Below are 25,265 nucleotides of genomic sequence, written 5' to 3'. Positions count from 1 at the left end.
TTCGGGGCCGCGCTGCCGCCAGCGCCTCGCGAGATCTCGCTCTCATCAGCGTGCCGGTGAGTGCCGGTGCTTGAGGGGAACGGCGTGGGGCCCGCGGCCTGCGAGGGGAGCGGGGGGGTTGAGCCGCTCTGTGGCGGGCAGGGCCTTTCCGCCCCTTCACCGTCAGCCCCCCCCCTCCTCCCGGTATGAGGCGGGATCCGTGAGGGACCGCCTCCCCTCCCCCATATTCCTCACGAAATCTCGCGAGGCTTCCCCAAACTCCCGCCCCACCGCTAGGCGCGCTCTCGCGAGACTTGGCCGCCGCGCCTCTCGCTTTCCCATTGGCTGCCGGCGGCGTCGCCCCGCCTCTCGCTCTCCCCGCGGCGCCGCCTCATCCCGTCCCGCCGGCCGCTCTCGCGGGACTTGCGGCGGCTCTCGCGGGATCTCGGGCCGCGGCCGGGGCTCTGTAAGATGGCGGCGGCGGCAGCGGCGGGACGGGCCCGGGCCGGGCTCTGACCCCCCCCTGCTCTCCCCGCCCGCTTAAGGTACCGGGGCCGGCGGGGCGGGGGGCTCGGCCCGGTGCCGCTGCGGGGCCCGCGGCGTGGGAAGATTGGCGCGCGGCTCCGTCAGGAGGGGCCCGCCCCCCCTCCCACCGCCCCCCCCCACTCCCCGGCGGCCTCCCGTGATTTGGGGGCTCCTTTCCTTCTCTCACGGCCCCCCTTTCCCCGCCCCCAGCGGCCTCCCCCTATAGGGGCCCCCCTTGAGGGGACTCAGGCGCTTCCCCCCCGAGATTTGGGGTGTTTGGCCGCTCCCCCACCTTAATTTAGCTATCTCACGTCTTTAGGGTTCTCCCGTATTTTACGGGCGTTTTCTGTCGTTCTCATTATTTAGGGACCCCAGCCTCATTTCTATTCCCCTGTAGTCCCCTCCCATCACTCAGGGTCCTCCTCTTCTCTTTCCCGACATTTGCGGGACCCATTTAGCAGCCCCCCCCTTCCCCATCTTCTAGGCCGTGCTTCCTGCAGCTCCCCGAGATTTAGGATCCCCCCTTCTTCAGATCCTTTAGGATCTGGGGGTCTCCTCATTTCCTCCCAGCACTTTTTTCTCTATTGCCGTTTTTTCACATTTTAGAGCGATTTTGGGTTGTCACTTCCCACCCTTAAGCTCCCTCACGCTGCGGTTTGGGGGATCCCTTTTTGGGATCAGCCCTCCCCAGTCATTCAGCCGCTCACACGGGACCCCCCCAATATTTCACCCCCCCCCCCCAATTTCCCCCTCAGCAGCTCCCGGCTCCCTCCCCCTCGCATCGACCGGGCCGGGCCGAGGATGGACTGGGAGTGATTCCCGGTAAGGGCTCCCCCCGTTGTTACCGGGGCTGGGGGCGGCTTCAGGACCTCCCGGGGGGGGCGCGACGCGAGAGAATTCTGGGGGGCGGGGGTCTCGCCTCGGGAAGGTTTTTTTGGGGGGGGAAAATGGGCTGGGAGCTTCAGGCTTATTTTTTGACGCTTCCCCGGTGGGGGGACACCCCAAAAACGGCCCCCCCCAAAGTGATGCGTCACTGTCACCGAACCGGCCGGGCCGGCGGGGGCGGGGGGGGCACCGGGAGGGGGGGTGGGGGAGCCCCGGCACGCGGCAGCCTCAGCCCTTAATTACCGCCTGTAATTACAGCCTTTAATTACAGCCCCTCGCTGGGTTAATTGGGGTGGGGGGGCAGTGCGGTTTTGTGAGGGGGGGGCTCCCGGCGACCCCCCCGGGCACGGCGGGGTTTTGCACATTCATTGTTCAGCCGGTGCCGCGACGTCATCGGGCCGCGGCCGCCGCGGCGCCTGTCGGGACAGCGAGGCCCTGTCGGGACAGCCGGGCCCTGTCGGGACAGCGGGGCCCTGTCGGGACAGCCGGGCCCTGTCGGGACAGCGGGGCTCGGTCGGGACACGGGACACCCCAGAACGGCGGGAGTTTGGCCCGTGGCGGGGGGGTGACATCCCGGGGCTCTGTCGCGACACAGGGCCTCTGTCGGGACAGGCAGGGGGCGGGGTTTGACCCGCTGGGGGGGTGACCCAGGTGTGACACCCCCTCCTCCCCTTCCCCCCCCCCTCCCCCACGTGTGGCCTCAGGCGGAGCACGAGGACCGGAACCCCCAAAATGAAAGTGGATCGGACGAAACTGAAGAAAACCCCCACGGAGGCGGTGAGGGCTTGGGGACAGTCGGGGTGGGGTTGGGGACATTCAGGAAGGGCTTGGGGATGTTCAGGGAGGGCTTGGGGACACTGGGGAGGGGTTGGGGACGTTCACGGAGGGGTTGGGGACATTCAGGAAGAGCTTGGGGATACTCGAGGTGAGGCTGGGGACAGTCGGGAGGGCTTGGGGATATTCAGGGAGGGGAATTGGACATGTCTGGGGGGGCATGGGGACACTGGGGAGAGAATTGGGGGTGGTTTAGGGATCTTGGGGATATTCAGGGAGGGGTTGGGGACACTCAAGGAGGGGTTGGGGACACTCGAGGAGGGCTTAGGGACACTCAGGAAAGGGCTTGGGGACACTCGAGGAGGGGTTGGGGACACTCAGGGAGGGGAATCGGAGATGTCTGGGGCCGAGTGGGGACATTGGGGGTGGTTTGGGGACATCAGGGGTGTTGGGGACACTCGGGGAGTGTCAGGGACAGTGTGGGGGGGAATTGGAGATGTTTGGGTGAGTGGGGACATTGGAAAGGGAATGAGGAGGATTTGGGGACATTGTGGGGTGTTGGGGACACTCAGGGAATGTCAGCGCTGGTGATTTTGGGGAAACCACAGTACGGGGGTTCACTCTGGGGAGAGCATTGGAGATTTGGGGGGGGTGTGGGCACTGGGATGGGAACTTGGGGGGGTTTGGGGACATTGGGGGATGTTGGGGACACCGTGAGGGGACAGTGTTGAGTTCCCTGTGCCCCCCAGCCCGCCGACTGCCGGGCCCTCATCGAGAAGCTGAAGAGCTGCAGTGATGAGCAGCTGGTGACGGAACTGCAGCAGATCAAGACATGGAACATTGGGAAGGTGGGAGGGGACCCCAAAACCTTGACAGGGGGTCCCAGGACACGTGGGAGCTCCCCAAGAGATTGTCCACAGTTTGGCAGGGTGGTGCTGAGCTTGTCCCCAAACTGGTTATTGCCATTGGGAGGCGTCACCCTGAAGCACCCCCAAATCGCAGGGAGCACCCCCAGATTCGGAGGGGGGCACCCCAGAGCGTTCCTCAAATTGGGGGGGGGCGTCCCTGGTTTCAGCTGAGCCCCCTGAGCCCTTAGCCCAGTTCTGGGGTTCTCTGGAGGTTTAGAAATGGGAGGATTTCTACATTTCCTGCTGCCCATTCCAGTGTTGGGCCCCCCCACTTTTTGTTTACCTTTCCCCAAATCTGGGGGGCTCACCAGTGTCCTCACAGCCCCCCAGAAGTGCCTTCATCTCCCATGGCCTCAAGGAGGGGCTGTGACCCCATGTGTAGCCCCAAAACTGGGGAGGGGGTCTGCAGTGTTCACACAGCCCCCCTGGCATAGTAGGGGCACCCCAAAGTTCCCCAGGACAATGAGGGGGGGTCCCCATTTCCTCTGCATCCTGGAGCTGCTTGGGTGGGAATTTTCTCTCTCAGATTCCTAAAACTCCAAGGAAGAACCCTGATATCCCTAAAACAACCCCAATATTCCTGAAACACTGGGGGGAACACTCTATAGACCCCAAAATGTGGGGGTATCTCACTTTCCCCCCAAACACCCGGGGAGGACCCAAATTCTCTCTCAGCCTCCTAAACTCCATTTTCTTGCCTTGTACTGGGGAGGGGGCTCAGCTGTGACCTGGGCAGGCTGGGCTGAGATATTGGGGTTCCTCCTTGGAGTTTTGGGTGTCCTCCCTGGGATATGGGGGTTCAGAGAGGCTGGGCTGTACTCAGGGGGCTCAGGGGTCCCAGGCTCAGCCCCACATTCCCCCCCAGTTCCCCCTCGGTGTGAGCTGTACCCCTGGGTGGATGTGAGGGTCTGGGTTGGGGTTTAGGCCATACCTGGGGGTCTGGGCTGTACCCAGGGGGCTCAGGGGGTCCCAGGCTGTGCCCCCAGCCCCACATCCCTCCCCTAACCTGACCCCAGTGCAAGCTGTATCACTGGGTGAATCTGGGGGTCTGGGTTGGGATTTGGGCCATACCTGGGGGTCTGGGCCATACCCAGGGGCTCAGGGGGTCCCAGGCTGTTCCTAGGGGGCTCAGGGGGTCCCAGGCTGTGCCCCCAGCCCCACATCTCCCCCCTGACCCTCCCTCAGTGCGAGCTGTACCCCTGTGTGTACCTGAGGGTCTGGGTTGTACCCAGGGGTTTCAGGGGGTCCCAGGCTGTACCCAGGGGGTCCCAGGCTGTGCCCCCAGCCCCACATCTCCCCCCTGACCCCCCCTCAGTGCGAGCTGTACCACTGGGTGGACCTGCTGGACCGCTTCGACGCGCTGCTGGCCGAGGCGGGCCGGCCGGTGGAGGCCATGAGCTGGATGCTGGCCTGCGACCGGCCCGAGCGCCAGCCCCTCAAGGCCCTGCTGCTGGCCCTGCTCAACTTCACCGCCCTGCTCATCGAGTACAGCTTCTCCCGCCACCTCTACAGCTCCATCGAGGTGGGCACACCCCAAACCTGCCTCTCTGAGTGTCCCCAGGCGAGTGTGACACGCTGACGCACCTGTCCTGTCCCGTCCTGTCCCCGCAGCACCTGACCACGCTGCTGGCCTCCTCGGACATGCACGTGGTGCTGGCCGTGCTCAACCTGCTCTACGTGTTCAGCAAACGCTCCAACTACATCACCCGCCTGGGCTCCGAGCGCCGCGGGCCCCTGCTGGCCCGCCTGCAGCACCTGGCCGAGGTGGGCGGGGTTTTGGGGGGATTTTCGGGGGTTTTAGGGGGGTTTGGGGGCTCAGCAGGGCGGGGATGAACTGGGCTGGTCTCCCTGCAGAGCTGGGGTGGAAAGGAGAATGGATTTGGGCTGGCTGAGTGCTGCAGGGACCTGCACATGATGGTGAGTGGCACCTGTGGGTCACCTGAGCTCGTGTGTGTCACCTTGTTCTGTCCTGGGATTTGTTGGGACTCATTTGTATCATCTTGTTCTGTTCTGGGGGTCCCCAAAGCTCACCTGAGTCATCTTTGTCCTGTGCTGAGGGTCCCCAAAGCTCACCTGTGTTACCTTGTTCTGTTCTGCGATTTGCCAGAGCTGACCTGTGTCACTTTATCCTGTCCCAGTGGTCCCCAGAACTCACCTGTGTCACCTTGTTCTGTTCTGGGGGTCCCCCAAAGCTCATCTGTGTCACCTTGTTCTGTCACAGAACTCACCTGTGTTGCCTTATCCTGTCCTGGGAGGTCCCCAGAACTCATCTGTGTCACTTTGTTCTGTTCTGGGGGTCACCAAAGCTCACTTGTGTCACCTTGTCCTGTCCCAGAACTCACCTGTGTCACCCTGTGCTGTCCTGGGGGTCCCCAGAACTCACCTGTGTCTCAGAGATTCTTCTCTTAACATTCTTGTCACATCTTGGTGTGACCCATTCCCAACATCACCTCGTGTGCCTTTGTCACATCCTGAGGCCCTTGATGCCATCCCAGTGTCCCCAGCACTGTCTGGTGTCCCCAGTGCTGTCCTGTCCCTCTGTGTCACCTCTTGCGGTCCCCAACACCTTCCCTTGTCCCCCAACACCACTTTGTCACCCCCTGTTGCATCCCGGGTTCCCCTCATCCCTTTCCCTGTGTCCCAGTGTCCCCCAGCCTGGCCCTGTCACCCCAGGAGAGGGGACCCTGCTGTCCCCATCTCACCCCTGTGTGTCCCCCCAGAAATACCCCCCCAGTGCCACCACCCTGCACTTCGAGTTCTACGCCGAGCCGGGCGTCGAGGTGAAGGTGGACAAGAGGGTGAGTGACACTGGGGACATTGGGGGACATGAGGAGGCCCCCAAAACACCGGGGCCACCCCTTGACCTCCTGTGACCCCTCCAGGCCACCAGCACCACCCTGCACTACATCCACATCGAGCAGCTGGACAAGGTGAGTGTGGGGGGCACCTTGATTTGGGGAGGGGGCTCTGCTTGGGTCAGCACCCCCCCATTTTGTCCCCTGCCCCCCAGTTTTGTCTTCTGCCCCCCTATTTTGTTTCTCTGCACCCGATTTTGTCCCTCCACACCCCAGTTTTGTCCCCTCCTTGCCCCTCAGTTTCATTCTCTGAACCCTGTTTTGTCCCCTGCACCCCAGTTTTGTCCCTCTGTACCCAATCTTGTCTGTCCACACCCCAGTTTTGTCCCCTGCGCCCCAGTTTTGCTTCTGCCCCTCCCAATTTCTCTTTCCTCCCCCAGATCTCAGAGAGCCCCTCGGAGATCATGGAGTCCCTGACCAAGATGTACAGCATCCCCAAGGACAAGCAGGTGTGTGGGGTGACATCAAGGGGACCCTACAGATTGCGGGGTGACCCCCAGACCCTCCCTGACCCCCCCAAATTCTCTGCCCCCCCCCCTCAGATGCTGCTGTTCACCCACATCCGCCTGGCCCACGGCTTCTCCAACCACAAGAAGCGGCTGCAGGCGGTGCAGGCGCGGCTCCACGCCATCTCCATCCTGGGTGGGCTTTAATTAGGGCTTGTTTTAATTGGGGGGTGGGTTTGGGGTGGTCCTGGGGCAGTTGGGGTGACCCCCCCCTCTCTGCAGTGTACTCCAACGCGCTGCAGGAGTCGGCCAACAGCATCCTGTACAACGGGCTGATCGAGGAGCTGGTGGATGTGCTGCAGATCACCGACAAGCAGCTGATGGTGAGACCCAGGGCTGAGCCCTGTCCCCTCACCTGTCCCTTTTGTGTCCCCTCACCTGTTCCTTTGCGTGTTCCCTCATTGATGTTATGCTGCACACACTGCTCACCAAGGATGTGTGACTCACCTGTCCTGCAGCTGTCAGCTCACCTGTCCTGTACTTGTCCTATACTTGTAGTGCTGCTGTCATTTCATGTGTATCTGTCCCTTCACCTGTGCCTTCACCTGTCACACTATCTGTCCCCTTGTGTGTCCCTTCACCTGTCCCCTCACTTGTCCCCTTGTGTGTACCCTCACCTGTCCTTTCATGTGTTCCCTCACCGATGTTGTGCTGTACTTGCTGCTCGTTAAGGATGTGAGTGTGACTCACCTGTCCTGCAGCTGTCACCTCACCTATTCTGCGTGTGTCACCTTATTTGTCCTGCAGCTGTCACCTCACTTGTCCTGGTCTTATACCTGCACTGCTCCTGTCATTTCATGTGTCTTGTATTTGTCCCTTCACCTGTCACATCATGTGTCCCCTTGTGTGTCCCCTCACCGATGTCATGATGCTCATAAAGGACAAGAGTTTCCCTAACCTGTGCCTTCAGTTGTTACATCACCCGTCCCTTTGCGTATTCCTTCACTGATGTCATGCTGCTCATTAAGGACGTGAATGTCCCTCGTCTGTCCCTCGCCTGTCGCTCGCCTGTCCCATGCCTGTCCCTCACATGTCCCTCACCTGTTCCTCACGTGTCCCTCCCCTGTCCCAGGACATCAAGGCGGCCTCCCTGCGGACGCTGACGTCCATTGTGCACCTGGAGCGGACGCCCAAGCTCAGCAGCATCATCGACTGCACCGGCACCGCCTCCTACCACGGCTTCCTGCCCGTGCTGGTGCGCAACTGCATCCAGGCCATGATCGGTGCGTGCTGAGGGGCTGGGGGGGTCACCTGGGGGGTGTGACCCGCCCTAACCACACCTGTGCACCCCCAGACCCATCCATGGAGCCCTACCCCCACCAGTTTGCCACGGCGCTCTTCTCCTTCCTGTACCACCTGGCCAGCTACGACGCGGGCGGCGAGGCGCTGGTGTCGTGCGGCATGATGGAGGCGTTGCTCAAGGTGAGCTGTTGTCACCTGCGGGTGGCTCTCAGGTGCCTTGGGGACCGGCTCACCTGCTGTCTGTCCCCTCACCAGGTGATCAAGTTCCTGGGGGACGAGCAGGACCAGATCACGTTTGTCACGCGGGCGGTGCGGGTGGTGGATCTCATCACCAACCTGGACATGGCTGCCTTCCAGTCACACAGCGGGCTGTCCATCTTCATCTACCGCCTCGAGGTGCTGCCCCTCTACCCCTGACCTGCTTTTGGGGTGCCCCGGGGGTGTTTTGGGGTCCTCTGGGGTGGTTTGGGGTGCTGAGGCTCTGTCGCCCCCAGCACGAGGTGGACCTGTGCCGCCGCGAGTGTCCCTTCGTCATCAAGCCCAAAGTGCAGCGCCCACCCGCTGCTGCCCTGCCCGAGGGCGAGGACATGGAGACGGACATGGAGGGTGAGCTGAGGGGTGGGAACAGCAGTGTCCCCCCCCGTGGTGTCACCTTTTCCCCCCATGGTGTCACCTGTTTCCTCTGCAATGTCACCATCCCCCTGCAGTGACCGACGTGGCCATGGAGAGCAGCCCTGGCCCCTCGGCCGAAGCCCGGCAGGACCCAGTGCCACCAACCCCACCAGCTGTGCCCGGCACCAGCGCTGCCACCCCCTCCCCACGTGGTGGTAGGTGCCCCCCAGGGCTGGGGACAGTGGGGACATCACTTTTCCTTCCATATATGGATTCCCCAATTCCTTCTCTATATGGATATCCTAATTACTGCTGTATGGACACCCCAATTCTTTCCCTGTATGGACTCCCTAATTCCTTCCCTACATGGACACCCCAATTTCCTTCCCTGTATGGAAACCCCGGTTCCCCTTATATGGACACCCCGTTTTTTTCTCGGTATGGACACCCCAATTTCCCTAGTATGAAGACCCCAAATTCTTCCCTGTATGGACACCCCAGTTCCCTCTACATAGACACCCCAATTCCTTCCCTATATGGACACCCCAATTCCCCCCCAAATGAAAACCCCAAATCCCTTTCTTTATGTGGGTGTCCTCTCCCTGGGGACACCCCAATTTCCTCATGTGCCCCCCAATCCTCTCCCCATATCCCCCCCCAGGAGTGCAGTGCATCCCCCAGCGCGCCGCTTTGCTCAAATCCATGCTGAACTTCCTGAAAAAAGCCATCCAAGACCCCGCCTTCTCCGACGGCATCCGGCACGGTGGGTGCTCCCCGATGTCCCCAAAGCCCCCACCGTGGTGGGGGTGACAGGGGCGGTGGCACTGACCCCGCGTGTCCCCGCAGTGATGGACGGCTCGCTGCCCACCTCGCTGAAGCACATCATCAGCAACGCCGAGTACTACGGCCCCTCGCTGTTCCTGCTGGGTGAGCCACGCCCCGGCCCCACCTGGGCAGCGCGGGGCGGGCACGGAGCGGGGACCCCGCCAGGTGCTCTACCTGCCCTCAGTGCCCCCCTCTCTCCTCCGCCGCAGCGACCGAGGTGGTGACGGTCTTCGTGTTCCAGGAGCCCTCGCTGCTGTCCTCGCTGCAGGACAACGGCCTCACCGACGTCATGCTGCACGCCCTGCTCATCAAGGACGTGAGTGGGGCTTACCTGTCACCTGTCCTACACCTGTCACCTGTCCCCTTGTGTATCCCTTCATCTGCCCCCTCACGTGTCCTGTTGTGTGTTCTCTCACCGATGTCACGCTGCTCATCAAGGCCATGAGTGTGCCTTACTTGTCCTACACCTGTTACCTGTGCTATACCTGTCACCTTACATGTCCTGCACTTGTCACCTTACCTGTCCCCTTGTGTATCCCTTCATCTGCCCCCTCACGTGTCCTGTTGTGTGTTCTCTCACTGATGTCACGCTGCACGCACTGCTCATTGAGGCCGTGAGTATGGCTTACCTGTCCTACACGTGTCACCTGTCCTACACCTGTCACCTTACATGTCCTGCACTTGTCCCCTTACTTGTCCCCTTGTGTATCCTCTCAGTGAAGTCATGCTGCTCATGGAGGCTGTAAGTGTAGTCCCTCACCTGTCCAGCACCTGTCCTCACCTTTGTCATCTCATCTGTCCTCTCACTGTCCCATCAGCTGTCTCTATGCTGCTCCCACACCTGTCCCATGTCTTGGACTGTCCCACACCTGTCCTGTACTTGTTGCTTGTTTGTTCCATTTCCTGTTTGTGCATCTGTTCCATCTCCTGTCCCTGTGCTTGTGCCCTCGCCTGTCCCCTCACCTGTTCCCTCATTTTTGTCCTTGTGTTTGCCAATATCTGTTTTCTCATGTGTCCCCTCACCTGTCTTTGCATTTGTTCCATTTCCTGACCCCTGCCACTGTTCCCCACCTGTTCTATTTCCCATCCCTTGCACCTGTCCCCTCACCTGTCCCCGACACCTGTCCCATTACCTGCCCTGCACCCGTTCCACCACCTTTTGCCTCATCTGCCCTTCACTTGTCCCCACACCTGCTTTGCGCCTCTTCCATTTCCTCTCCTACACCTGCTCCAGGTCTGCCTCTCACCTGTCTGTTCACCTGTCCCCACACCTGTTCTGTGCCTGTCACCTGTGTTAGTGTCACACCTGCCCCAGCTCCACCCTACACCTCCCTCCCTGCCTGCTGCTCATCTGCCCATGCTGGTGCCACACCTGCCCAATGTCTGCCCCAGCTTTGCCCTCACCTGTCTGTGCAACACCTGCCCAATGTCTGTGCCAGCTTTGCCCCTCACCTGCCCAATGTCTGTGCCAGCTTTGCCCCTCACTTGCCCAGTGCTTGCCCCACCATCTGCCCCTCCCGTGCCCCAGCTCTGCCTTGTGTCTGCCCCACACCAGGTGTGCCCCCAGCCCCTGACCTGCCTCACATTAGGTGTGCCCCCTGTGCCTCACCCTGCCCTGTGTGTGCCCCACACCTGCCCCAGGTGTGCCCCAGCCCCTCACCTCCCCCACACGTGCCCCAGGTGTGCTCCCAGCCCCTCACCCTGCCCTGTGTGTGCCCCACACCTGCCCCAGGTGTGCCCCAGCCCCTGACCTGCCCCTCCCCTGTGCAGGTGCCGGCCACGCGGGAGGTGCTGGGCTCTCTGCCCAACGTGTTCAGCGCGCTGTGCCTGAACGCGCGGGGGCTGCAGAGCTTCGTGCAGTGCCAGCCCTTCGAGCGCCTCTTCAAGGTGCTGCTGTCCCCCGACTACCTGCCCGCCATGCGCCGCCGCCGCAGCTCCGACCCCCTGGGTGAGCTGGGGACTGGGGACACTGGGGGACACTGGGGATATTGGGGGTCACTGGGGGAACTGGGGGCGCTGGGGGTACTGGAGATACTGGTGACACACAAGGTGCTGCTGTCCCCTGACTACCTGCTTGCCATGCAGTGCTGCTGCAGCTCCGACCCCCTGGGTGAGCGGGGGACACTGGGGATTCTGGTGACGTTGTGGGTACTGGGGATACTGGGGTGTACTGGAGATACTGGGGACACACAAGGTGCTGCTGTCCCCTGACTACCTGCCTGCCATGTGCCACCACCACAGCTCTGACCCCCTGGGTGAGCAGGGGGTACTGGGGACATTGGGGGAACTGGGGATACTGGGGACATTGGGGGTGCTAGGGACACTGGCGACACCAGGGACGTTGGAGATCCTACCAGCATTTTAGCAAAACATCATCCTAACGTTTAAATAATTTCCTTATTTTTTTGGAGACACTTGTGTTTATTTTAGGTATCACCTCCTATTTATTTAACTCCTAGAACCATTTCTGGCCCCCCAAAACCTGCTGTGCCCCCCCAGAATCACCTCTGCCTCCCCCAAAACCACCTCTGCCCCTCAAAGCACTCTCTGTCCCCCCGCAGGTGACACAGCCTCCAACCTGGGCAGCGCCGTGGACGAGCTGATGCGACACCAGCCCACGCTCAAGACCGACGCCACCACCGCCATCATCAAGGTGACAACCTGGGGACCCTTGTCGGGCTTTAGGGCCCCCCAAAATGTCTCCAGCTCCCCCTAAATGCCAGCCCTTCCACAGCTGCTGGAGGAGATCTGCAGCCTGGGCCGGGACCCCAAGTACATCTGCCAGAAGCCGTCGATGCAGAAGGCGGACGGGACGGCAGCCGCGCCGCCCCCGCGCTCGCCCCACGCCGCCGAGGAGGCCTCGAGCGAGGATGAGGAGGAGGAGGAAGTGCAGGCCATGCAGAGCTTCGGGGCTGCCCAGCAGAGCGAGGCAGAGCCCAGCCAGACGTGAGCAGCACAGGGCGGGCTGAGGGGGTCTGGGGTGTCTCCTGGTCGCTGTGGTGTCCCCAGGGTCTGTGGTGTCCCCAAGTCAAATTTGTGGCCCCAGGGATCTGTGTTCAGTCCTGGATTATTGATGGTCTGGGGTGGGAAGGATCCTTTGGGAGCTGGGGAAGGATATGGAAGAGTCTGGGGGAACTGGGGAAGGGTCTGGGGCTGCTGGGGAAGGGTATGGAGGGTCCTGAAGGAGCTGGGGAAGGGTCTGGGGGATCCTGAAGGAGCTGGGGAAGGGTCTGGGGGATCCTGAGGGAGCTGGGGAAGAGGTTCAGCCTGGAGAAAAGGGATTAGGGAGAAAATTTAGGCTGGAAATGGGCAAAAACTCCCCAGAAAGGGTCTGGCAGGGCGGTGTTAAAGCCAAGCTAGGGTGTGACACTTGGTGACAAGGTCAGGAGTGGTCTCAGAGGTCTCTCCCAGCCTCGTTAACTCTGATTTTGTGTCCTGGGGGGGGGGTCACACCTTTCTCACCACCCTTTCTGTGCTTGCAGCGTGGTGGGCACGGAGGAACGCATCCCCATCCCGCTCATGGACTACATCCTCAACGTGGTGAGGCCCAGCGCCATCCCTGGGGGTCCCCACTGGTTCTAAGGGGGTTCAGAGCCCCCCTGACCCCCTTTTGTCCCAGATGAAGTTCGTGGAGTCCATCCTGAGCAACAACACCACGGACGATCACTGCCAGGAGTTCGTGGCCCAGCGGGGGCTGCGGCCGCTCGTCACCATCCTGGGGCTGCCCAACCTGCCCGTGGACTTCCCCACCTCTGCAGCCTGCCAGGCCGTGGCTGGGGTCTGCAAATCCATCCTGGTGAGCCTGGGGGGTTTAAATCCATCCTGGGGGGCTGCAAATCCATCCTGGGGGGGGTGCTAAATCCATCCTGGTACAGCTGGGAGGCTGCAAATCCATCCTGGGGGTCTGTAAATCCATCCTGGGAGTCTGAAAATCCAGCCTGGTACAGCTAGGGGGCTGCAAATCCATCCTGGTATAGCTGGGGGGCTGCAAATCCATCCTGGGGGGGTCTGAATCCATCCTGGGGGGCTGCAAATCCATCCTGGGGGGGGCTGAATCCATCCTGGTATGTGGCTGGGGGGGCTGCAAATCCATCCTGGGGGGCTAAATCCATCCTGGGGGGGTTGCACATCCATCCTGGTATGGCTGAGGGCCTGCAAATCCGTTCTGGAATGGATCTTGATGACGCTGTGTTCTCAGTCACTGTCCCATGAGCCCAAGATGCTCCCAGAGGGTTCAATGACCCCCAGGAGAGTTCAGTGACCCCAATGTCCCCTCTTTGTCCTCTCAGACTCTCTCCCACGAGCCCAAGGCTCTCCAGGGGAGGGTTCAGTGACCCCTCAGTGACCCCCATGTCCCCTGTCTGTCCCCAGACCGTCTCCCACAAGCCCAAGGTGCTCCAGGACAGTTCAGTGCCCCTCAGGAGGGTTCAGTGATCCCCAGGAGGGTTCAGTGCCCCTTTATCCCTCCTCTGTCCCCCCAGACTCTCTCCCACGAGCCCAAGGTGCTGCAGGAGGGTTCAGTGACCCTCATGTCCTCTGTCTGTCCCCCCAGACTCTCCGCAAAGCCAAGGTGCTCCAGGAGGGTTCAGTGACCTCTAGGAGGGTTCTTTGACCCTGTTGTCCCCTGTCCCTCTGTCCCCCCAGACTCTCTCCCACGAGCCCAAGGTGCTCCAGGAGTGTTCAGTGCCCCCCAGGACAGTTCAGTGCCCCCTCAGGACAGTTCAGTGATCCCCAGGAGGGTTCAGTGCCCCCCCAGGAGGGTTCAGTGCCCCCTCAGTGACCCCCATGTCCCCTCTCTGTGTCCCCAGACCCTGTCCCACGAGCCCAAGGTGCTGCAGGAGGGTTCAGTGATTCCTGGGAGGGTTCAGTGCCCCCCAGGACAGTTCAGTGCCCCCCAGGAGGGTTCAGTGCCCCCCAGGACAGTTCAGTGATGCCCAGGAGGGTTCAGTGATCCCCAGGAGGGTTCAGTGACCCCCAGGACAGTTCAGTGATGCCCAGAAGGGTTCAGTACCCCCCAGGACAGTTCAGTGCCCCCCAGGAGGGTTCAGTGCCCCCTCAGTGACCGCCATGTGCCCTCTCTGTGTCCCCAGACCCTGTCCCACGAGCCCAAGGTGCTGCAGGAGGGGCTGGTGCAGCTCGAGGCCGTGCTCTCGGCCCTGGAGCCGCTGCACCGGCCCATCGAGGCCCCGGGGGGGTCGGTGCTGCTGCGGGAGCTGGCAGGGGCGGGGGCAGTGCCCGATGCCACCCTGTCAGCCCAGGCCACCCCCCTGCTGCACGCCCTGACCGCCGCCCACGCCTTCATCATGATGTTTGTGCACACCTGCAGGGTGGGGCAGGTAATGGGGGAGGGGGTTGGGGCATTGGGGGGGGGGCGTTTAAATGGGGTTTGAGGGGGCTTGGGGAGGGGTTTGGGGGGCCTTGGAATGGGGTTTGAGGGGGTTTGGAATCGGGCTTGGGGAGGGGTTTGGGGTGGTTTGAATGGGGGTTGAGGGATTTGAATGAGGTTTGGGGGGCTTGGAATGGGGTTTGAGGGGGTTTGAATGGGGTTTGGGGGGCTTGGGGAGGGGTTTGGGGGGCTTGGGGAAGGGTTTGGGGGGGCTTGGGGAAGGGTTTGGGGGGTTGGAACAGGGCTTAGGGGGTTTGGAGAGGTTTGAATGGGGTTTGGAGGGTTTAAAGGGGGTTGGGGGGCTTGGGGAGGGGTTTGGGGTGGTTTGAATGGGGTTTGAGGGATTTGAATGAGGTTTGGGGGGCTTGGAATGGGGTTTGAGGGGGTTTGAATGGGGTTTGGGGGGCTTGGGGAGGGGTTTGGGGGGGTTGGAACAGGGCTTAGGGGGTTTGGAGAGGTTTGAATGGGGTTTGGAGGGTTTAAAGGGGGTTGGGGGGCTTGGGGAGGGGTTTGGGAGGTTGGAATGGGGCTTTGGGAGTTTAAATGGAGTTTGGGGAGGTTTAAATGGGGTTTGGAGAGGTTTAAATGGGGTTTGAGGGGTTTGGGTGGGATTTGGGGGGTTGGAATGGGGTTTGAATGGGGTTTGAAGGGTTTGAATGGGGTTTGGAGGCTTGGGGAGGGGTTTGGGGGGCTTAGAATGGGGTTTGAAGGGAGTTGGAGAGTTTTAAAACCAGTTTGGGGGGGCTTGGGGAGGGATTTGGGGGGGTTGCAGTGGGGCTTGGGAACTTCTAAATGGGGTTTGGTGGGGCTTGGAAAGCTTGAATGGGGTTTGGGGGGATTTGAGTGGGGTTTGGGGAGGAGCTTTGGGGTCTCAGGGAATTTTGGGGTCCCGCTGTCCCCCCAGAGCGAGATCAGGGCCATCTCAGTGAACCAGTGGGGGTCCCAGCTGGGGCTGAGCGTGCTGGGCAAGCTGAGCCAGCTCTACTGCTCGCTGGTGTGGGAGAGCACCGTGCTGCTGTCCCTCTGCACCCCCAACAGGTACTGGGGACACTGGGAGGGACTGGGGAGGGCTTGGGGGGCACTGGGAGGGAACTGGGAGGGTACTGGGAGGGACTGGTGAGGGTTTGGGGGGCACTGGAGAGACACTGGGCTGAGCCAGCTGTGCTGCTCCCAGTGCCTGTACCCCCCTACCACGTTACTGGGGGGCACTGGGAGGGCACTGGGGGACACTGGGCTGAGCCGGCTGTGCTGTTCATTGGTGTGGTGCACCCCAAACAGGCACTGGGAGGGCACTGGTGAGGGGTTGGGGGGCACTGGGGGCACTGGTGGAGGTTTTGGGGACACTGGGCTGCGGCAGGGTTGCTGCTCCCAGTGCCTGTACCCCCCTACCAGGTTACTGGGGGGCACTGGGAGGGTTTGGGGGCACTTGGTGGCACTGGGAGGTCACTGGTGAAGGATTTGGGGACACTGGACTGAGCAGGCTGTGCTGCTCCCAGTGCCTGTACCCCCCTACCAGGTTACTGGGGGGCACTGGGAGGATACTGGAGGGGCTGCTGAGGGTTTGGGTGGCACTGGGAGGGCACTGGTGAGGGTTGGAGGCACTGGGGACACTGGGAGGGTACTGGAGGGACTGATGAAGGTTTGGGTGGCACTGGGAGATCATTGGTGAAGGTTTTGGGGACACTGGAAGGACACAGGGCTGAGCCAGTTGTGCCGCTCCCAGTGTCTGTACCCCTCTACCAGGTTACTGGGGGGCACTGGGAGGGCATTGGGGGCACTGGTGAGGGTTTGGGGGGCACTGGGAGGTCACTGGTGAAGGTTTTGGGGACATTGGGCTGAGCCAGTTGTGCCGCTCCCAGTGTCTGTACCCCCCTACCAGGTTACTGGGGGGGGCTCTGGGTGCCCAGGAGGTGCCCCCAGCCCCCTGACCCCCCCGTGCCCCCCCAGTCTCCCCCCAGGCTGTGAGTTTGGCCAGGCTGACATGCAGAAACTCGTGCCCAAGGAGGAGAAAACGGCCCCCAGCCCTCCCCAGGGCGGCCGCAGGGCAGGTGGGGCTCGGGGGCATTTGGGGGGTATTTATGGCATTTTGGGGGTTTTGGGAGGGTTTAGGGGGGATTTACGGGTGTTTTGGGAGGGTTTGGGTGATTTATGTGGGTCTGGGGAGGATTTCTGGGGGTTATGGGGGGGTTTTATGAGGGTTTTGGGGTGTTGGGGAGGGTCTCTGGGGCAAGTTGGGTTTGGGGGGGTCTTGGAAAGGTTTTTGAGGGGGCCTCTGTGTGAAAGATGAATTTTGGGGGTGGGATCTCTGGGGCAGGTCAGTTTTGGGGGGGGATCTCTGTACGAAAAATGTCAGTTTTGGGGGGATCTCTCTAGGAAATATCAGGTTTGAGGGGGGGTCTGTGTAGGAATTTCCAGTTTTGGGGGGTCTCCGTGGTGTCACTTTTGGATGGGGGTCTCTGTAGGAATTTCCAGTTTTCGGGGGGTCTCTGTGGGAAGGGTCAATTTTGGATGGGGGTCTCTGTAGGAATTTCCAGTTTTCGGGGGTCTCTGTGGGAGGGGTCACTTTGGGGGGTCTCTATGGGTCTCTCCCCCCTCTCCCCCACAGAAGGCGAGGGGGAGGGCCCGGGCCCTGCAGGGGGGGTGGGCAGTGACCCCCCCCCAGCCCAGGGGCTGCTGGAGGGGATGGGGCTGGAGGGGGAGCCCCTGGCCCCCATGGAGACGGACGAGCCCAGCGCCAGCGACCCCAAAGCCAAGGCCAAGATCACCCCGGCCATGGCCGCCCGCATCAAACAGATCAAACCCCTGCTCTCCGGTGAGGGGGGACCCTAAAATGGGGTGGGGGGCTCCAAAAACGGGTCTGGGGGCTCCAGAAATGGCCTGAGGGTCCTGAAAATTGGGGTAGGGGGCTCCAAAAATTGCCTGGGGCATTCAGAAATGGGGTAGGGGGCTCCAGAAATGGGGTTGGGGGTTCTAAAAACAGCCTGAGGGACCCCAAAATCAGGCTGAGGGACCCAAAAACTATGTTAGGGAGTTCTAAAAATGGATTGGGGGTGTCCAGAAATAGCCTGTGAGACCCTAAAATCCAATTAGGGGCCTCTCAAACAGCTCGGGGGATCCCAGGGGTCTCACATCTGTCCCCCACCAAGGGTCTCATTGTCCCCACAGCCTCGTCACGGCTGGGCTGGGCGCTGGCCAAGCTTGTCCCCTGTGTCCTTCTGTCCCCTGTGTCCCCCTGTCCCCACCAAGGATCTCACCGTCCCCATGTCCTCACAGCCTTGTCACGGCTGGGCTGGGCACCGGCCAAGCTTGTCCCCATGTCCCCGCCTGTGGTCTCACCGTCCCCATGTCCCCACAGCCTCATCGCGGCTGGGCCGGGCTCTGGCCGAGCTCTTTGGGCTGCTGGTCAAGCTCTGCGTGGGCTCCCCGGTGCGGCAGCGCCGCAGCCACCACGCGGCCGCCGCCGCCCCCGCGCCCACCGCGGCCGCCCGCGCCACGGCCTCGGCGCTGACCCGGCTGCTGACCAAGGGGCTGAGCTGGCAACCGCCCCCCTACACCCCAACACCACGGTTCCGGTCAGTGACTGTGGGGACAGCTGGGACAATGGGATGGGATGGGAACAGGAGCTGGGATGGGATGAGATGGGATGGGAACAGGAATTGGGATGGGGATGGGATGGGCACGGCCTCGGCGGTGACCCGGCTGCTGACCAAGGGGCTGAGCTGGCAACCGCCCCCCTACACCCCAACACCACAGTTCCGGTCAGTGACTGTGGGGACAGTGGGGACAATGGGATTGGGAGGGAATGGGAATGGGAACTGGGATGGGATGGGAACGAGAACTGGGAATGGGAATGGGATGGGCACGGCCTCGGCACTGACCTGGCTGCTGACCAAGGGGCTGAGCTGGCAACCGCCCCCCTACATCCCCACGCCACAGTTCCGGTCAGTGACTGTGGGGACAACTGGGACAATGGGATGGGATGGGAACAGGAACTGGGATGGGATGAGATGGGATGGGAACAGGAATTGGGATGGGGATGGGCACGGCCTCGGCGCTGACCCGGCTGCTGACCAAGGGGCTGAGCTGGCAACCGCCCCCCTACACCCCAACACCACAGTTCCGGTCAGTGACCATGGGGACTGGAATGGGAATGGGAACTGGGATGGGAATGGGAATAGGAACGGGATTGGGAGCAGGAGAGAGAGAGGAAATGGGAGTGAGGATAGGAATTGGAGCAGGGATGGAAACAGGAGGGGGAATGGGAATGGGATTGGGAATAGGGGAGGGAATGGGAACAGAAACAAGGATAGGTATGGGAATGGGAATAGGGCGGGGGTGAGGCTGGAACAGGAGGAGCTGGGAGTTGGAATGGGGCAGGGTGCAGGAGAGGGTTGAGGTTGGGAATGGGGTGGGCTTGGAAAGAGGAGGGGCTGGGATTACAGGGACAGGGATGGGAGGGACAAGGACAGGAATAAGGGTGGGTCTGCCGCCTCCAGGGGTGGAGCTTGGGCAGTGCCCGTGGCTGGTGCTGTGGTCAGTACCTGTACCTGGTGCCGTGGGCAGTACCCATGGCCCTGCTTGGTGCTGTGGGCAGTACCCGTGGCCATGCCCAGTGCTGTGGTCAGTGCCCATGGCCATGCTTGGTGCTGTGGTCAGTGCCTGTGGTCAGTGGCCGTGCCCAGTGCCATGCCCAGCACTGACCCCACCCTGTGCCCCCAGGCTGACGTTCTTTATCTGCTCGGTGGGGTTCACGTCGCCCATGCTGTTCGACGAGCGCAAGTTCCCCTATCACCTCATGCTGCAGAAATTCCTCTGCTCCGGCGGCCACAACGCCCTCTTCGAGTGAGCTGGACACTGTCTGGACACTGACCATGGACTCCAGACACTGCCCAGACACTGACTGGACGCTGGACACTGACCACACACTGGACACTGACCACACACTGACCGGACACTGGACACTGACTGCACGCTGACCATGGACCTCAGACACTGACCATGGACACAGGACATTGATTATGGATGCTGGCTGGACACTGACCAATGCCCCTGGACCCTGACCCGGGACACTGACAGTGGATACTGACCGTGGACACTGACTGGACACTGACCAGTGCTCCTGGACACTGGACACTGACCATGGATACTGAACAATGATCATGGACATTGACTGGACACTGACCAGTGCTCCTGGACATTGGACACTGACCACAGACACAGACTAATTCTCCTGGACACTGACCCTGACCCTGGACACTGACCCCTCCAACTCCTGTGGGTGGGGGGACACTCCCAATATCCCAAATCCCTTCTTTCCCCCCAGGACCTTTAACTGGTCACTCCCATGACCTCGGGTCCCTCCCATGACCTCGGGATCCCTCCCAACACCCCAAATCCCTTTTTTCCCCCCAGGACCTTTAACTAGTCACTCCCATGACCTCGGGGTCCCACCCATGAGCGTAGGGTCCCTCCCATGACCTTGGGATCCCTCCCAACACCCCAGATTCCCCCCAGACCCTTTAACTGGTCACTCCCATGACCTTGGGGTCCCTCCCATGACCTCAGGGTCCCTCCCAACACCCCAAATCCCTTTTTTCCCCCCAGGACCTTTAACTGGGCGCTGTCCATGGGGGGCAAGGTGCCGGTTGGGGAGGGTCTGGAGCACCCCGACCTGCCGGACGGCACCGGGGAGTTCCTGGACGCGTGGCTGATGCTGGTGGAGAAGATGGTGAACCCCAGCACGGTGCTGGAGTCCCCCCATGCCCTGCCTGCCAAGGCCCCCCCACATGGACACCCCCCCTTCAGCGCCCTGCGCTTCCTCGTGGTCACCCAGAAGGTGGGCAGGGGGAAAAATGGGGTTTGGGGAGGGGGAAATGGGGTTTGGGTGGGGGAAATAAGGTTTGGGGAGGGGGAAATGGGGTTTGGGTGGGGGAAATGGGGTTTGGGGAGGGGGAAATGGGGTTTGGGGAGGGGGAAATGGGGTTTGGGGAGGGGGAAATGGGGTTTGGGTGGGGGAAATGGGGTTCCAGGAGGAAAAGTGGGGTGAGAAGGGGGGAAATGGGGTTTGGGGGAGAATTTGGATGCGGCAGCAAATGGGGTTTGGGGCAGGGGAAAATGGGGTTTGAGGGGGCAAACTGCATTTCTCCTTCCCACCAAAACCCACGTCCCCACCGTATCCCCTCCATGTCCCCACCTTGTCCTTGTCCTCGACATGTCCCCACTGTGTCCCTGCCATGTCCCCACCATGTTCCCACCTTCTCTCTCCACCATGTCCCCACTGTGTCCCCGTGTCCCCTCCATGTCCATGCGTGTCTCCACTGTGTCCCCACCTTCTCCTTGCCATGTCCCCACCATTTCCCACCGTGTCTCCATCATGTCCCCACCATATCCCCACCTTCTCCCCACCATGTCCCCGTGTCTCCTCTATGTCTGTGTCTGTCCCCATTATGTCCCCACCTTCTCCCTGCCATGTGCCCACCATGCTCCCCCATGTCCACATCATGTCCCCCACCTTCTCCCTGCCATGTTCCCACCATGTCCCCACCGTATCCTGACCTCATCCCTGCCATGTCCCCGCCGTGTCCCCACTGTATCCCCATGTCCCCACCATGTCCCTGCCTGTCCCCGCCATGTCCCCGCTGTCCCCGCCATGTCCCCACCGTGTCCCTGCCATGTCCCCACCATGTCCCCACCTTCTCCCTGCCATGTCCCCACCATGTCTCCACCTGCTTCCTGCCTTGTCCCCACCATGTCCCCACCATGTCCCCGTGTCCCCTCTATGTCTGTGCCTGTCCCCACCATGCCCCCACCTTCTCCCCACCATGTCCCCACCTGCTCCCTGCCATGTCCCCACCCTGTCCCCACCTCCCTGCCGTGTCCCCACCGTGTCCCCACCTTTTCTCTGCCGTATCCCCGCCGTGTCCCCACCGTGTCCCCGCTGCGTCCCCAGGCCGCGTTCGCCTGCATCAAGCAGCTGTGGCAGCGGCGGCCGCTGAAGGTGTACGGGGGCCGCATGGCCGAGTCCATGCTGGCCATCCTGTGCCACATCCTGCGCGCGGAGCCGCTGCTGCGCGAGCGCCTGGGCCGCGAGCGAGAGGGACCCGCGCCCGACGAGCCCGGGGGGGACGAGGGGGGAGCCCGCAGGGAGCCCCACGTCAACCAGCAGCAGCTGCAGCAGGTGTGGGGATGGGGGAAAAAAGGGGGTGGGAGGGGGGAAAATGGGGGTGGGATGGGGAAAAATGGGGATAGGAGGCTGAAAACTGAAGGTTGGGACCAAAAAAATGGGAGGTGGGATGGAGAATTGGGGGTGAGAGAGAAAAAATGGGGGCGAGAGCTCAAAAACTGAAGGATGGGAGGTCAAAAACTGAGGGGTGGGACAAAAATATGGGGGGTAGGAGGTGTTGAAAAATGGGGGGTGGGAGGCTGAAAACTAAAGGGTGGGATGGAAAAATGGGGGTGGGATGGAGAAATGGGGCGTGGGAGGGAAAAAATGGGTGGGGCAAAAAGCTGGGGAGTAGGAAGTTGAGAAATGGGGGGTGGGAGGGAAAAATGAGGGGTAGGAGGCTGAAAACTGAGGGGTGAGACAAAAAAATGGGAGGTGGGACGGAGAAATGGGGGTAGGAGGAAACAAATGGGGATGGGAGGGGAAAAATGGGGGTGGGAGTTCAAAAACTGAAGGATGGGATGGAAAAAACTGAGGGGTGGGAAAAAAAAACGCGGGGTGGAAGGGAAAAAATGGGAGGTGGGAAGTCCCACCAAATCCTCCTCAAACCCCTCCTTGTGCCCCTCAAACCCCTCCTCGTGCTCCCAAATCCCCGCTGACCCCTCTGTGTGCCCCCCCTGTGCCCCCCCAGCTGATGGACATGGGTTTCTCACGGGAGCACGCCATGGAGGCCCTGCTCAACACCAACACCATGGAGCAGGCCACGGAGTACCTGCTCACCCACCCCCCCCCGCTGATGGGGGGCTCTGCACGGGTCAGTGGGGCTGGGGGGGCACAACGGGGGGGGCTGGGGCAGGGGGAGGGAAAATGGGGGGATTTGGGGGGGTCCTGCAGTGGGGAAAGGGAAATAGAGAGGATTTGGGAGGATCAGGGAGGGGTTTGGGGGAGTCCTGCAGTGGGGGAAGGGGAAATAAGGAGGGCTTGGGGGGGTTTGGGAGGGATCCTGAGGGGTTTTGGGGGGGTCTTCATTGTTTTTTGGGGGTTCTTTGTGGGTTTTGGGATGCTTTGGGGGTGAGGTCCTTGGGGATTTTGGGGTTGTTTGGGTGGTTTTTGGAGGTCTTGATGGTTTTTGGGGTGCTTTGCGTGGTTTTTGGGCTGCTTTGAGGGGGTTTGGGAGTTCCTGGTGGATTTTGGGGTGGTTTGGGTGGTTTTTGGGATTCCTGCTGGGTTTTGGGATGGTTTGGGTGGTTTTTGGGGCTCCTGGTGGTTTTTGGGGTGCTCTTGGGGGTCCCCGCAGCCCCTGACGCTGCCCCCCAGGACCTGAGCATGTCAGAGGAGGATCAGATGATGAGAGCCATCGCCATGTCCCTGGGCCAGGACATCCCCATGGAGCAGCGCGCCGAGTCCCCAGAGGTGGGACCCCCAAAAACCCCATTTCCTGTCCCTAAAACCCCATTTCCTGTCCCAAAACCTCCATTTCCTGTCCCTAAAACCCTATTTCTCTGCCTCAAACCCCCATTTCTCCTCCATTTCCTTGCCCCAAACCCCCATTTCCCCCCCGTTCTCCCCCTCCTTACCCCATTTCCCTGCCCAAACCCCCATTTCTCTGCCCCAAACCCCATTTCTCTCCTCAAACCCCATTTCCCTGCCCCATACCCCCATTTCTCCCCCATTTCCCTGCCCCAAACCCCATTTCCCTTTGCCAAACCCCATTTCCCTGCCCATTTCTCCCCCATTTCCCTGCCCCAAACCCCATTTCTCCCCCTTTCTCCCCCTCCTCACCCCATTTTCCCCTCAGGAGGCCGCGTGCCGCAAGGAGGAGGAGGAGCGGCGGGCGCGGGAGCGGCAGGAGGAGGAGGAGGCCAAGTGCCTGGAGAAGTTCGAGGGGGCCGAGCCGCTGGAGGCGGCCGAGCTCGGCGCCTTCACGGACTCGATGCTGCCGGGCTGCTCTCAGCTGCTGGACGAGCTGCCTGACACCGTGTACCGCGTGTGCGACCTGCTGATGACGGCCGTGCGCCGCAACGGCCCGGCCTACCGCGACAGCGTGCTCAAACAGGTGGTGCAGCAGGTATGGAGCCCTGAACGCAGCCTAAACCTGCCCTAAATCCACCCTGAACCAGCCCTAAGACCCCTAAACCCACCCTGAACCAACCCTGAGACCCCTGACCCCAATGGTGGCTATGTGCTGCAATGGCCCGGCCTACCGGGACAGCGTGCTCAAACAGGTGGTGCAGCAGGTATGGAGCCCTGAACCCAGCCTAAATCTGCCCTAAACTCACCCTAAACCTGCCCCAAATCTATCCTGAGCCAGCCCTGACACCCCTAAACCCACCCTGAACCAGCCCTGAGATCCCTAAACCTGTCCCAAACCCACCCTGGGGCCCTTGACCCCAATGATTGCCATGTGCTGCAATGGCCTGGCCTGCTGGGACAGCGTGCTCAAGCAGGTGGTGCAGCAGGTATGGGGACCTGAACCCAGCTTAAATCCAGCCTAAACCTGCCCTAGATCTACCCTGAACCAGCCCTGAGACCCCTACACACATCCTGAACCAGCCCCGAGACCCCCAAACCCACCCTGAGACCCCTGACCCCAATGGTGGCTGTGCGCCGCAATGGCCCGGCCTGCTGGGACTCAGTGCTCATACAGGTGGTGCAGCAGGTATGGAGCCCTGAACTCAGCCTAAACCCAGCTTAAATCTGCCCTAAACCCACCCTGAACCAGCCCTGAGACCCCTGAACTTGTGCCAAACCTACCCCAAGACCCCTAAACCTGCCCTGAGACCCCCTGAACCCCCAGGTGTGCCAGGTGCCCCCCTGAACCCCACTGACCACACTGGACTGCACTGACCTGAACCCTGCTGACCGCCCTAAATGTTACTGACCCACTGCACCCTGCTGACCCCCACTGACCACTCAGCTCCCCCAGGTGTGGGAGCTCCTGATCAAGGCAGCTGTGCCCCCCCTGAACCTGGTTGTCCCTTGACCCCCACTGACCACCACTGACCCCTGAGCCCCACTGACCATCCTGGCCCTTATTTGACCCACTGATCTCCACTGACCCCACTGACCACTGACCCCCAGGTGTGGGAGGTGGCCATTGTCCTGATCAAGGTGGCCATGCCCCACTGACCCCAGTGACCCCATAACCCCACTGACCACCTTGTTCCCCACTACTCCCTGACCTCCAGTGACCCCTGACCCCACTGACCCCCAGGTGTAGGAGGCAGCCGATGTCCTGATCAAGGTGGCCGTGCCCTACTGGCCACCCTGGCCCTCACTGACCCACTGACCACTGATCTCTCAGGTGTGGGAGGTGGCTGTTGTCCTGATCAAGGTGGCTGTGCCCCCCTGACCCCACTGACCCCACTGACCACTGACTCACAGGTGTGGGACGCAGCCAATGTCCTGATCAAAGTGGCTGTGCCCCACTGATCCCTGACCCCCAGTGACCCCATCACCCCACTGACCACCCTGATCCCCACTACCCACTGGCCACTGCTGCCCCCTGACCCCACTGACCACTTGGTCCCCCCAGGTATGGGAAGCAGCCGATGTCCTGATCAAGGTGGCCATGCCCCACTGACCTGCGACCCCCAGTGATCACCT

The 25,265-nt window shown here is 61.5% G+C and overlaps 1 protein-coding gene across 1 annotated transcript in view; it reads left to right on the top strand.

Moving 5' to 3' along the window:
* The first annotated feature begins 453 nt into the window (after positions 1–453).
* HUWE1 (HECT, UBA and WWE domain containing E3 ubiquitin protein ligase 1) overlaps positions 454–25,265 on the top strand; it is a 71,291-nt gene continuing 46,479 nt past the window's right edge. The window contains 36 exon segments of the mRNA XM_058822306.1: positions 454–524; positions 1,263–1,326; positions 2,094–2,166; positions 2,913–3,011; positions 4,387–4,593; positions 4,683–4,835; positions 4,926–4,988; positions 5,792–5,869; positions 5,954–6,001; positions 6,307–6,375; positions 6,469–6,568; positions 6,655–6,755; positions 7,505–7,655; positions 7,727–7,854; positions 7,930–8,070; positions 8,169–8,280; positions 8,382–8,501; positions 8,948–9,049; positions 9,133–9,213; positions 9,321–9,427; positions 10,882–11,059; positions 11,673–11,764; positions 11,846–12,057; positions 12,594–12,651; positions 12,731–12,907; positions 14,202–14,447; positions 15,402–15,535; positions 16,445–16,545; positions 17,103–17,309; positions 17,853–18,069; positions 19,217–19,339; positions 20,102–20,333; positions 21,447–21,674; positions 22,351–22,473; positions 22,977–23,072; positions 23,458–23,727. Of these exon segments, the coding sequence (XP_058678289.1) occupies positions 2,122–2,166; positions 2,913–3,011; positions 4,387–4,593; positions 4,683–4,835; positions 4,926–4,988; positions 5,792–5,869; positions 5,954–6,001; positions 6,307–6,375; positions 6,469–6,568; positions 6,655–6,755; positions 7,505–7,655; positions 7,727–7,854; positions 7,930–8,070; positions 8,169–8,280; positions 8,382–8,501; positions 8,948–9,049; positions 9,133–9,213; positions 9,321–9,427; positions 10,882–11,059; positions 11,673–11,764; positions 11,846–12,057; positions 12,594–12,651; positions 12,731–12,907; positions 14,202–14,447; positions 15,402–15,535; positions 16,445–16,545; positions 17,103–17,309; positions 17,853–18,069; positions 19,217–19,339; positions 20,102–20,333; positions 21,447–21,674; positions 22,351–22,473; positions 22,977–23,072; positions 23,458–23,727 (4,599 nt within the window). The 5' untranslated portion in view covers positions 454–524; positions 1,263–1,326; positions 2,094–2,121.

This window comes from Ammospiza caudacuta, chromosome 32, assembly GCF_027887145.1.
Source record: "Ammospiza caudacuta isolate bAmmCau1 chromosome 32, bAmmCau1.pri, whole genome shotgun sequence".
NCBI classification, from domain to species: Eukaryota; Metazoa; Chordata; class Aves; order Passeriformes; family Passerellidae; genus Ammospiza; species Ammospiza caudacuta.
This window is presented reverse-complemented; position numbering and strand designations above follow the sequence as displayed.